This window comes from Arvicanthis niloticus, chromosome 3 (genome assembly GCF_011762505.2).
Source record: "Arvicanthis niloticus isolate mArvNil1 chromosome 3, mArvNil1.pat.X, whole genome shotgun sequence".
Classification (NCBI taxonomy): Eukaryota; Metazoa; Chordata; class Mammalia; order Rodentia; family Muridae; genus Arvicanthis; species Arvicanthis niloticus.
In genome coordinates, this window is record NC_047660.1 from 54,579,379 (window position 1) to 54,591,869 (window position 12,491).

General features: G+C 44.7%; 1 protein-coding gene across 3 annotated transcripts in view; it reads right to left on the reverse strand.

Moving 5' to 3' along the window:
- Kif13b (kinesin family member 13B) overlaps positions 1–12,491 on the reverse strand; it is a 146,889-nt gene that overhangs the window by 32,141 nt on the left and 102,257 nt on the right. For all 3 annotated transcript variants that reach the window (XR_013109314.1, XM_034497345.2, XM_034497344.2), the window contains exons 26-32: positions 12,344–12,373; positions 10,650–10,749; positions 9,877–10,003; positions 9,163–9,218; positions 6,983–7,104; positions 4,909–5,085; positions 1,959–2,051 (exon numbers count right to left, since the gene is read on the reverse strand). Coding sequence is in view for 2 of the 3 variants with exons in the window: in XM_034497345.2 (XP_034353236.1) it covers positions 1,959–2,051; positions 4,909–5,085; positions 6,983–7,104; positions 9,163–9,218; positions 9,877–10,003; positions 10,650–10,749; positions 12,344–12,373 (705 nt within the window). In the remaining variant the exon portion in view is untranslated. The remainder of the gene's footprint in view (positions 1–1,958; positions 2,052–4,908; positions 5,086–6,982; positions 7,105–9,162; positions 9,219–9,876; positions 10,004–10,649; positions 10,750–12,343; positions 12,374–12,491) is intronic.

The following is a 12,491-nucleotide window of genomic DNA, read 5'->3' on the forward strand; positions in this document are numbered from 1 at the left end:
ACCACCAAGCTTTTGTTGAACTGCTTACTTCTGCAAAGTACCCCTGAAGCTCCAAAGCGAGATGCCAACACATGGCTTTGACCTTAAAAATGCTCTGAAAACTCTGGGTTGAACCTAGGTTCCTGTTGGGAGCCGACTTTCAGCAGAAAGCAGCTAAAAAGCAGCTATCCACATGCTATCCACACCATACATGCCTGCAAGGCGCACGATGCACGTGCTATCCATGCCTATAAGGCTTATGTCATATCCACGCACCTACAAGGCACGTGGCAAAAGTGTATAAATACCCCAGATTTCCCTTCAATAAATGAGACTTGATCAGAACCTCTGTCTTGTCTCCATTCTGTGCATCTCTTCTCCTTATCCCCACTCTCTCTCTCTCTCTAGACCCTAACCCGAAGACCTGAGTGGCAGTTTGAGCCGAGCAGTGGTGGCGCACGCCTTTAATCCCAGCACTTGGGAGGCCAAACCAGGCAGAGCCGAGCAGGTCGCAACATTTTTGTTATAGTAACTATTCAGGCATTGTTAAGTCTTTTGTCTCTAGCCAGGCAGAGTGGAGCAGGCCACAACAGGTTCCTGAGTACCTAGATGTGGTCCTAGTCGGCTGTAAACTGTCAGAGTAGTTATCTCTGATGGATTCCCTGGAACAGTACAAAAATCTAAAAATCAAAGCCTAGGTGTCATCAACTTCTTGCTTCCTTTACAGACTGCTAAAGCAGGTATTGCCTGGGCAGTGGTGGCATATGTCTTTAATCCCAGCACTTAGAAGGCAGAGGCAGTTGGGTCTCTATAAGTTCGAGGCCAGCCTGGTCTACAGAGTAAGTTCCAGGACAACCAAGAGTACACAGAGAAACCCTGTTTTTTTGTTTTTTTTGTTTTTTTTTGTTTTTAAAAAAAAAAAGGCAGTTATATCCACCTACTATCCAAACACTCAGCAGAATCAATCCACAAATTCTACCACCTGGAATTAAGACTAAAAGGCAGTACTGACAGCCTGTGGGGAGGCCCCAAGTCTCTAGTCCCTATGTCCCCTCTCCCCAGAAAACATCATTGTCTGATTTAGAGTAAAGTATGCAGATTCATTTGCTAGCAAGAGACAGAGACTGGACTTCAACCTGGCTCTACACCAGACATAATCTCTACACTGGACTCTCTCTGCCCTCTGTGACATGTTGCTACTGCCTGCTGTGTTTCAAAATAAGAAGCCAGTGAACTGCTTTTCAAAATGGAGTTCTTGGCTAGAAATATGGCTCAAAGTGTAGCAGCACCTGCAGCCCAAGCCTAGTACCTGACTTTGATCCCTGAAACCCTTGTAGGAAACTGGATGCAAAGACACACATCTGTGAGTCCCGGACTCATAAGGCAAAATGGGAGCAGACACGGGAGAACCTGCTGGAAGCTCAATGTTCAGTGGCAGAGGAAGATTCTGAAAGGAGAGAGCTGACTCCCCAAAGACGTTGTCTATGTCATGCCATGGTACTTCTCCCTCTCCTCGCCTCTCTCATGTACCCTCTCTTACACATTTACTCAATAAATAAACAACTTTTTTAAACAAGAGAGGTCTTTAAACAAAATACTAAAATTTCAACTTTTAAGGCCACAAATACATTGTACAAAAAGTTTAGGATAGAGGACTCATTAAAATATGTATACATTTTTCTAAGTAGATGGTTCGTGTTTTTACATTTATTTGTTTGTAGTAGGGAGTGGTGCAAGTGTCACTAGACTTGTGTAAAAGTCAGAGAACAACTTGCAAGAGTTGGGTCTTTCCTTCAAAACTATGTGGATTCCAGGGATGGAACAAACGGGTCACAAGGCTTGGCAGCAAGCACCTCTGCCTGCTGAGCCATCCCACCAGCCCGTTTCATTGACTAGGGTATTTCTTGGGTGGGTGACTTTTTTGAGGAATTAGATCTTAACATGTTTATTTCCAGTTCAAGCTTCCTAGAACACTTTACCTCTGGAATATTGGAGACTATTTCAAAGGTTACTCCACAGCCAGGAATAGAGCTCCGGTGAGACATCTTTTTGAGAAGACTTTGAGCAAAGCCCTAGAGAAAAATAAAATATAGACCATTACTTCCAACCCAGCTAGCACTGTTTACTGTAACAAAGAGCAACAAAGGGTGCTGTTCACTCAGAGCTAATATAAGAGCAGGCTTCTGACACAGTGTGTGAGATCCCTATCACCGGGCAGCTCCTTCACTTAAGCACAGGACCAATGGACTGGTACTTATACTGTGCCTTGGATCCTGTACCTGATTAGGAAGAACTGAGACCTGGGATCTGGAAGCTGCCTCCAAGAATCTGAACGAACTCAGAAGACAGAAGATACAACAAAATGACCTTCTAAGAAAGATTGAAGCAAGGACTGGGATGCTTACACCTTCCTCCTCCAGCAGGATAGACATCTGGTACCATGAATATTGACAAGTTCAGGCATTAAATTCTTGACCCAAGCAGGATCGTTATGAGGATGATTTAAGAGTGCCTGGTCATTGTTTATGCTGACTGTGCTCTTTGCACAGTTAGGAATTGAACTGTTGAATTAATTCATAGATGACTCATTTGGAGAAGCTGCGAAGATTGAACATTCTGCAGAGGTTGAAGAGAGCAGCCATGAGGGCGGAGTACAATTGAATAAAGATAAGGAGAGAGAGTAGTGAACAGGCATCAGGCAAAAGGTGAGGCAGAAGCATGCAAAAATCCAAAGGAAAAAAAGAAAATCAGCTGGTGCTAAAAACACATAATTTTATAATCCTATCTAATGATGATTTTTTTCCATTTGGTGATTGTTAACTAATTTTTAAAAGAGTCTCTCAGAACACCTGAGGACTGATACCTGAGGTTGACCTCTGACCCTCCTCCAACACAAGCCCTCCACCCCCAACTCCCAGCAGAGCCTCTCAGAATGGAAAAAAGTCATTCACTTTCTTCATCCCTTCAGGGCCTCAACTATGCCTTATAGCACTCAGACAGAGCAACGCAAACGGTCCAGGGATAGCCATGGCTTCTCCTGGGTGGTAGAGGGCAGCGCCACCTGATGGTGTTTACTATCTTGAACTAATGATGCTGCCTGCCATATGTTTGTTACTGTCCTATATGAAGACACAATTTAAAGGGGAGGTGGCATGGCTTAAATACTTCCATCAAGTTACTCCAACGGGGGACAAATGGAATAACATGCTTCTCCTATTTAAAAATAAAAGATAGAAGAGAAATGGCTCCCCCACACTGTGCCCTCTCTGTTGGGAATGCTGCAGGTCAGGTGGCCAGGGCAGCTGACTCAGATGGAAACTCACTCTTCATGAAGCTCCCCCGAGCAGCAGGCCTCTCTCCATCCCTTCAGACTTCCCAGAAGAGAGACACAGGAGGAGTGAGTAGGAGACATACAAATAGTCTACAGCTAACCCCTGACCTCAATTTTATTGATGTTGGACCGGGGAGCTAAGGAGCTGTGATTTTAACAGCATTATGCCAGACTCTGTTTCAGAGATTAGTATCTGTGTGGCATTTAGAACTAAAGATTAATATTTAGGAATGGAGATTACACATTGGAGTCTGTCAACCATAACTGTGTTCTTTCAAATGAGAAGATTTACTTCCATCTCTGTCTGTGTGTTCAAATATCCCAAAAAAGGAAGGTGAAAGAGTGAGTGAGGAGCCCCAGAACCCACCCTCCAAATCCTCACATTTACAAATCCAGTAACAGTGTTTAAACTCTTACCTAGAGAATTTCTAGAAAACTCCATGTGTCAGGGTTCCTCCCTCCCTTACTACCTCCTCAGCGGGCATAGCCACCTGCTCCCCCACCTGCACAGCACTGCATAAAGTGCTAGCCCAAAGCTGCCCTCCTTTGCAAGGCTCTTCCTCACAGCTCTGTTGGCAGGATGCTATCCCACCCAGCACACCACATAACTGAAGGTGGCCCACTCAAGTACTCTGAAATGCAAATGGGCTTTGCCTCTTTAAAGACCCACACTGAGGAGAGCAGTGGTGGTACACACCTTTTGTCCCAGCATTGGAGCAGAGGCAGGCAGGTCTCTGAGTTCAAGGCCAGCCTGGTCTACAGAGTGAGTTCCAGGACATACAGAGGTATAAGAGAAACCTTGTTTCAGAAAGAAAAGAAGAAGGAAAAAAATATATATTCTCACACACACACACACACACAGAGAGAGAGAGAGACTAAAAAATTCAAAATAAAAACACAAAGACCCACACTACTGCCTATTCAATGTTTTACAACCCAAGTCAAATTGAGAATGAAAGGCTTCTAATAAGACAGTGTTATTTTATTAGTACTCCCAGAGAGAGAGAGAGAGAGAGAGAGAGAGAGAGAGAGAGAGAGAGAGAGAGAGACTAAAAAATTCAAAATAAAAACACAAAGACCCACACTACTGCCTATTCAATTTTTTACAACCCAAGTCAAATTGAGAATGAAAGGCTTCTAATAAGACAGTGTTATTTTATTAGTACTCCCAGAGAGAGAGAGAGAGAGAGAGAGAGAGAGAGAGAGAGAGAGACTAAAAAATTCAAAATAAAAACACAAAGACCCACACTACTGCCTATTCAATGTTTTACAACCCAAGTCAAATTGAGAATGAAAGGCTTCTAATAAGACAGTGTTATTTTATTAGTACTCCCAGGCTAACAATAGATCACACAACTGACCCACCAGGGAACCTCCTCAGGTTGCTTGATTCAGAAGACCACAAAGGAGCAAAGCCACTGTACTTCCTCATGGCAGGGCTCCTCTATGACTCCACCTCAGTCCTGGGAGAACACCAGGTGTATTTACAGACTGGTATGGTAAAGGACAGAGACAGGCACCTGAGAAGGGAAGGCTCAGGGTTCCACAGACCATGTCTGAAAAGAACTTCCTAGTATGAGTGGCACAGTCAGGCTCACCTGGCGCCCATGAACATGGACACAAATCCTCTTGCGTAGGACCAGCTGCATGTCGGCAGGATGGCTGAGCTGGACTGTCACTCGCAGAATGAGAAACACTCGTTCATCAGCAGGTGTACCTTTACTGAGCTGAGGACAGCTGTGCACTGCAGAGTCCCAGGAGGCCTCTGCCTTCACCTGCAGAGAAGGTAAGACAGCACTTCACTTTTTTCTCCAAGGCCACACAGACTCTCTTGAGAATGCCATGTAGGTATTCTCAAGAATACCTAAGGGTGAAGGTTCCCTTTTCAGAACTGCCCGGATGTGTTGACAGGATGTGAACCTGTGGCTGCTGTCATGTGAGGTTGCAAAGTATGTGGCATGGTGTCTGCTGGAACTTACATGCTCATGTATTTGAATCTTTGGTTCCTAGTTGGTGGACTGTTTAGAAAGGATCAGGAGGTGTGGCTTTGTTGGACATGTGGCACTAGAGGTGGCCTCTGAGGTTTCAAAAGCCCATACCAGGCCCAGCTTCTGCTCTGTTAGTTCATCCCCTTTCCCTGCCTCTGTCTCCCTCTCTGTCTCCCTCTCCCCATCCCATCATGGACCAGGATGTAAGCTCTCAGCTACTGTTTCAGCACCATGCCTGTCTGCCTACTGCCACACTCCCCACTATGATGATCAAGGGATAATCCTCCAAAACCGTAAGCAAGCTTCTCAATGAAATGTTTTCTTTTATAAGTTGCCTTGGACATGTCTCTTCACAGCAACAAAACGGGAACTACGACAGTACTTTAATAGCCTACTTGCTGTTAAATGATATGTTTTTTAAAAATGTTTAAATATCAAGAAAGCTTGAAAAACTTTAGTACTGTGGACTTAGTGTACTGTTCCTTGATCACCCACTGAGACCACGTGTCTATTTTAGTCTGTACCCATCACTTTCAAGTAAATTGCAGGTAAGTGTCACATCCAGGAAACTGACAGGATGGTATCCTGATTCGGTTTTGTCCATGTTCTCAGTCCACAATTACAAACTGCAGAAACTGTCAGGGCCCACAGTCTATTTTTACATAGACTGATCCCAAGCCTGTCTTGTCACATCCAACACAAACAGGTTCAGGGCTAAGGAAGGGCACAATGTGAACAAGAGGAACAGGGCTAATACCCAAAATAGATATCTCAGGTCATCTCTGAGTTTCTTAGATACTATACTGTGATATGTCAAGCATATTCAAAATTAGGAAATAAAGCCCTATGCTCATCACACAGATTCAATCATGAGATCCTGAGTCTGCCTCAATGCCTTCATTTATTCTTTGCTATATATAAAAAAAAAAAAGATTTAATTTTATTTATATGAGTACACTATAGCTGTCTTCAGACACTCCAGAAGAGGGCATTGGATCCCATTACAGATGGTTGTGAGCCACCATGTGGTTGCTGAAAATTGAACTCAGGACCCTGGAAAAGCAGTCAGTGCCATCTCTCTAGCCCTCTTTTGTTTTTGTTTTTATTCGAGAAAAGACCTCATTATGTAGCTCATGCTGGTTTTGAATTCACGATCCTTATGCCTCAGCCTCCTAAATGGGAGCACTATAGATATGTACCACAAGGCCTTTCTTTTTCTTCTCTTAAAGAACTCTTAGGTCAGGCATGGTGTTCCATACCTTTAACCCTGGTACTTGGGAGACAAAGGTAGTAAATCTCTGTGAGTCTGAGGCTAGTCTGTTGTACTTAGCCAGTTCTAAGCCAGCCAGAGCTACACAGTGAGGCTCTGTAATAAAAGAAAGTTCTTATGATGGAACTGTAGAGCAAGCACCAAAGTCAGTGTCCTTCCAGCCTGGAGCTCCATGTACTTCAGAGGAATTGGCAGCCACCTCTCTTCCATTCAGGGTTAGGAACAGAGCACAGCCACAGCCAATGGATGCTGTCCACACAACATGGGTCCCTCACCAAGAAAGGAAGGGAGAAGGTAGAGGGAACCAGGTGTGAGGGTCAAGCCTCACTAAGTACTGATAGAGTTTTCCCTTATACTGTGGAAGCCACTCTCTAGCTGACATCTAGGCTCCTGGCAGGGCTTATGCTGACTTACCTCTCCATCGTGTTGTTTCACAATCTGCAGCTCAAAGAACTCCTCCTCCTCTTCCCCGGTCAGGGTAGCATCCCATCCTGCTTCTGGGTCATCGAGATTATCCTGAGAGCTGAAATCATCCGCTGAAAGCAGAGCTTTCGTTTAACACCAGGCTGTTTTCAAGGACACCCCTGCTCCCAACCCCCTCTGGTTGAACCAATGCACTTATTAAAATTCTTCTGCTTCAAACTTCACTTGCTTTCTGCCCTGCAATCTCGCATGACACTGATAATAACCATTTAATAGTTCATAGATTCAAAAGCCAGAAAGTGCTTCAAGAAATTACCCAAGCTGCTCCCCATGTGTCATATTTTACATGGAAGGCAAAGGAAGCCAAGATACCTCAGAGGTTAGGAGAGGTCTGCTCAGAAATGGTAATGATGGGATCATAGCCCAATCTCCCCACCCTTTAGTGCACTTAAGAAAGAAGAAGAAAGGGAGAGTAATTCCTCACAGTTAAGCCTAACAAAAGTGCAGACTGGCTAATGGACCTGGCAACTGCACAGGGCCCTGTGGTCACTCGGCCCTGAGCCTGACTTTCCAGTGCCCCATCTACCTCAGGCTTGTGCCTACAAAGCAAAGTAGGTGCACTTGTGTAGACCACTAATGTGGAGTGCTGAACAAAGTTCTGACTATCTCTTCAGATTCCCAGGCTAATGTGGTATAGCTACACAATGGACTTTTATTTAGCCATAAAGAAGAATGACTTTTTATCATTTCCAAGAAAATGAATGAATCAAGAGACCATTGTGCTACGTGAAATAAGCCAAACACAACAAGACATCTATCTTTTCCCCATAACAGGGTAAAAGAAAAAAAACATGGGGACGGGGGCAGGAATTGTCTTAATGGGAGGAAGAGGAGAGAAAGACAGTAATGGGGGAGAAACACACAAATGCTACATTTTCTCTCATTTGCAAATCTCAATCTGTCTATCTATCTGCCTACATGGCGTGGCTGTGGGAGAATGACTTGGCTGAAGAAAGGGACCCATGAATTGTACAACAGAAACAGGAGAACACGGTGAGAGGGTGCATAGAAGGAAAGCAAAATGTATGTACACATGAAAATGTCATAGTGACATCCAGTACTTTGTATATTTACAAAAACATTCTAACTGGGGAAGAAAACAAATGCACAACTAAGAAATCTTCCTGACCTTCAATCCTCCCCCAATCCCTCGGAGACCTGCCTTCCAGCTGCCCAGGAAGCCCAACACGAGAGCAGGCCCAAATGTCTCAGCCTCCAAGGCTCAAGAGCACACGGTAGGCAGTGTCCTGTGACAGCTCTGGGAGAACTCTCACCTCCCAGGGTGGGCAGGATAGCTGGTGTGGGTGCCCCATGTCTCTCTAGCCCATGCACATTCAAGAGCTCAGGGCCACCGGATGCTAACATTCTAACACACTTCACTCAGTGAAGGGAACCACTGAGGACACCCAGGCTTCTCTATTTAGGGAAGTTTGTGTTAATACACACTTCTGCAGGTGTTTCATGGAGCTTAACTGCTGACTTCTTATTTTAGCTCCCTAACCTACCTCTGCATTTTCTATTTTCCCTCCTATAGACAGAGACTGGTGGAATGGGTGTGTGGGGGTTGGGGGAAAACAACAGTTATGTAAAAAGAAAAATAAGCAAGTAAGGTTAAGTTCACAGAAACTCACAAAAAAGCTGAGAACGTCACTAAACAATGTTAAAAAAAACATAGTATCCCTAGTTGTTGGTCCTTACCACATTGTCGTTTTCTTTGGAGCATTGAAGTAAAACATTTATCAGTGTGGAAAAATACCCTAAATTGGTAGGGAAATAAAGCACTCCCAGAGAAGCAGGGCTGCCACATGGAAATGCGAGCATCACAGCCATAGCTGCTCTGCTGGGCTGTAGCTCAGTGGTAGTCTAGCATGTGTGAGGCCCTAGGGATGGAAAGAGATGGACAGAAAGGGAAGAAAAGGTTGGGGGGGTGCACACCACAGCAAGATCGATATTGAGATGGACAGTCCTTGTCCAGCATCAGAATACCACACACAGAGCACTGAGCCTAAATCAGGATGACTGCAACCCGAAACATGATTAGCTAGATATATAAAGAGTTACCCTGTCACGGCTTTATCAAGGTAAGCGTCTGGAAGCTACTTCTAACTTACCATTTAAGTCAAGAAATATAACAGGAATGTGGTTCTCCATCCCGGGCACTGGGGTCCTAAAACATGAAGAACAGGTTATGTATGGTATCTGAGACACAGCAGGATCACATGTGTCCTCAGGGGACAATGGCCTGAGCAATGATGTCCTTCTAAGATGGTGTGTCAAGGTTCACAATTGACTGCAGAACCCCTCCAGTGCTGGGACATGGGAGCTCACTTACAGACTCACTCACTAGTTCACCAGAAGCCTGTCTAAAGCTTTCTTTCTTGCCAAATGTGGCTTAACTTGCTTTCCTATCTTTAATTTCAGTAAGTGTCAGAGAACATTTGCTGACAGCACAGTTTAAGCACCAAAACCCAAAACTGGTTGAGATGCAGTTTTCTAACTGCATAATGACCTAACATTCTTTTAAGGGAACAAATGATCCAAGCAATTAACATATTAACTATTTTTTAATGCTAAGTGCAGTAGTACTAAATATTGATTTAAGTTCTCAGAAGTCCTAATTACCTTGGCCAATAACAGTGTTATTTAATAAAACAGTTTCAAGCCATAGTCATATCCAACTCATGGAAATAATTTAACAGTCTTTCAATATCTCTGTTCTCATTATGAAACACCCATTCATTAATTGCAGCACTGCAAAACACAAGTGGGAAGTAAAGTGCCTGGTCATCCCTGGGGTCTTCAGAAGACGCACTGTAGGACCTTACCATTCTGCTGGTGCCCCCGGAATGCCACTCCCAGCGGAAGGCACCATCACCGCATTTCTTTCCTCTGTGAGCGTCAGCCGCATCTCCAGGAGCTGTGCCTCTCGGTCAGCATCGTCCTCAGTTTTGTCTAGAAGGGCAGAGTTAGGGTTAGGTCTAGCAATTCTGCTTGCTGCTCCCACATTTAGACAGATTAGTGCGGGGGGGGGGGGGGGGCGGATTACTGTGTGAGTGTATGTGCATAAGTAGAAGGTGGGTGGGAGGGAGAAAGGGAGGGAGAGAGAGGAAGGAGAGAGGGAGCAAGAGAGAGGGGGAGAGAGGGGGAAAGAGAGAGTTCTTCAAGAGCAGTTCAGTGTTCTTAAAAATGAAGACCATTTCTTCGGCCTGTTTCCACACTGTTTACTTTGAGTAAACAGGTTCTCTCTAGGTCAATGGGAACTTGCAGAAGCTTCTTAAAGCTCACAGAGCTCTGGTGCAGGGCCTGATAGTCTGGCTCAGCTTCTAAGTTCCCAGTACCTCCAACAAGAAACATCTACACCTTTCTCCCAGTTACTTTTTAATATATATAGACGTTTTGCCTATATGTGTGTCTGTGCCCTGCCCCCAGAAGGAAGTACAAGAAGAAATCATTACAACCAAATAAGTAAGTGTTCTTTGAAAGGCTATGCCCCACACCAAGAACAGGCATCCATTCAAACCACCACATTCATTGGGCCCTCAGCCAGTTACAAGAGGGCTACTGACACTCCACTGCACCGCTGTGGTTCTCTTCCTACCATGTTTACTGACAAGCTTCTGCAGTTGTTGATCCAAGTATTCTTGACGTTTGGTTAATGCATTGAGCCATTTTCTACGAAGCCGCTCTAAATCCCTATCCTGGAAGAAAACAGAGGAAGCCACACTCAATGCGATATCCAGGCAACACGCTTAAACTAGACACTCTCCAAATTAACCTTACTCTCCTAACGCCAAGACATAAGCAGCATGCAACAATTGCCTTTTTCCCTTCTCTTTCTTCTTTTCCTTTTAAAACACAGTGTCTCGTACAACCCAGACTGGCCTAGAGCGCATTCACTATGGAGCTAAAGATGACCTTCACCCGCACTGTTGCGTCTCTGTTCCCACCTGAGAGTGCTGGCATGCTCACAGGCTTTGTCACCATGCCCAGCATAACTGGGACATAAAACCTGAATACAAGGCAAGCAGTCTACCACCTGAGCTCCGGGCCAGGCCAGCATGAAGTGCCAACAAGTAATTCAGATCACAACTCCCAGAACAGGAAGCATTAGTGGACTCTAGAGTGGACAGGTGCTTAAGAATTGGTTCTCTTTGTACTTGCTTAACTCCACCCATGAGAAACAACATCTTCTATGAGGTTGCCTGGATGGACAAGACTCACAAACTGTACTTAACAAGCTTCAAATGTTTACTCCTCAGAACTACCAGTAAGAATCCTTCAAGTTTCCAGTCACCTCCAACGGTGCATGCTTCTACTCCTTGAGCATATTTGGGAGGTAGCAGTGGGCGAGACCACAGGGGTTATCACTGACAGACTGAACCCCACCAGTCAACACCTGCCAGCACACCAACCTGACCTCATTTCCTTTAGTAACATGGTTAGGGGGCTGGCGTTTCAGAGGAATGCTGCAGATGTCAAGTATCTGGATTTCAACAGGGCACTTAACCAAATAGCCTATGACATTCCTGTGGATAAGATGGAGAAGCATGCTGTGCATCTACTCTAAGTGCAGTCACAGAGGGCTCAAACGCCACATCCAGAAAGCAGTGATCAATGGGATAATGTCTGTTTAAAAGAAGACTCCATTCTCTGAGTTCAACCCAGCTGATGTGCTGGGGTTTTTTTTCTTGCTGCTTTTTTTTTTTTTTTTTTTCCCTTAATCAGTGACTTATAGGAAAGCAGACATTTCTATCAAATTAGGATGATGCAAAGCCAGAAGAGTGACTACAGCAGATGACATAATCAGGCTCCAAAGAGCCTGGGCAGTCCTAAATGATGACAAGATGCAACTTCACAGGCATAAACAAAATCTGGCACGTTAGGGAAGGAAACGACAGGGGGAACAAAACCTCCAAAACTAATGAACAACTCAAGGAAGGGAGCATTCAGGGTGACCTGGTCTCACACATGTAAGATGTAGGTACACACACAGAGACACCTCCATTCCCTCCCACCGTGGGTGACTCAGCTCATGGAGAGCCCAGGCAAGGAAGCTGGGGGCTGGTTGTGTAACAGCCCAATGCAGTATCCCTGATTAGGAAAGGACTTTGTCACAGGGCGTCCTATTCCTAGCCCATGAACCCCTACAATACACAACATTCCATATTTTGTTTGACTTTGGGGAAAAGCAGAACTGTTTAATTATCAAGTAGCAGTGCAGAAAGAACCTGGCCTGTGTAATTAAGTACTTGAATCAAGCTGATTTGATGAGGCCAACAGGTGCTCAATTACCTGGTAGCTGTCCATGTCCTCCTCTTCCTCCTAAAAGAAAACAGCATATTATGTAGACCCAAAACAATTATTTACCCACAAATCAGGCCTCCACAACCACAATTTTCTCCCACAGTTCCTGTCTTCTTGTCTAACTGATACATCAAAC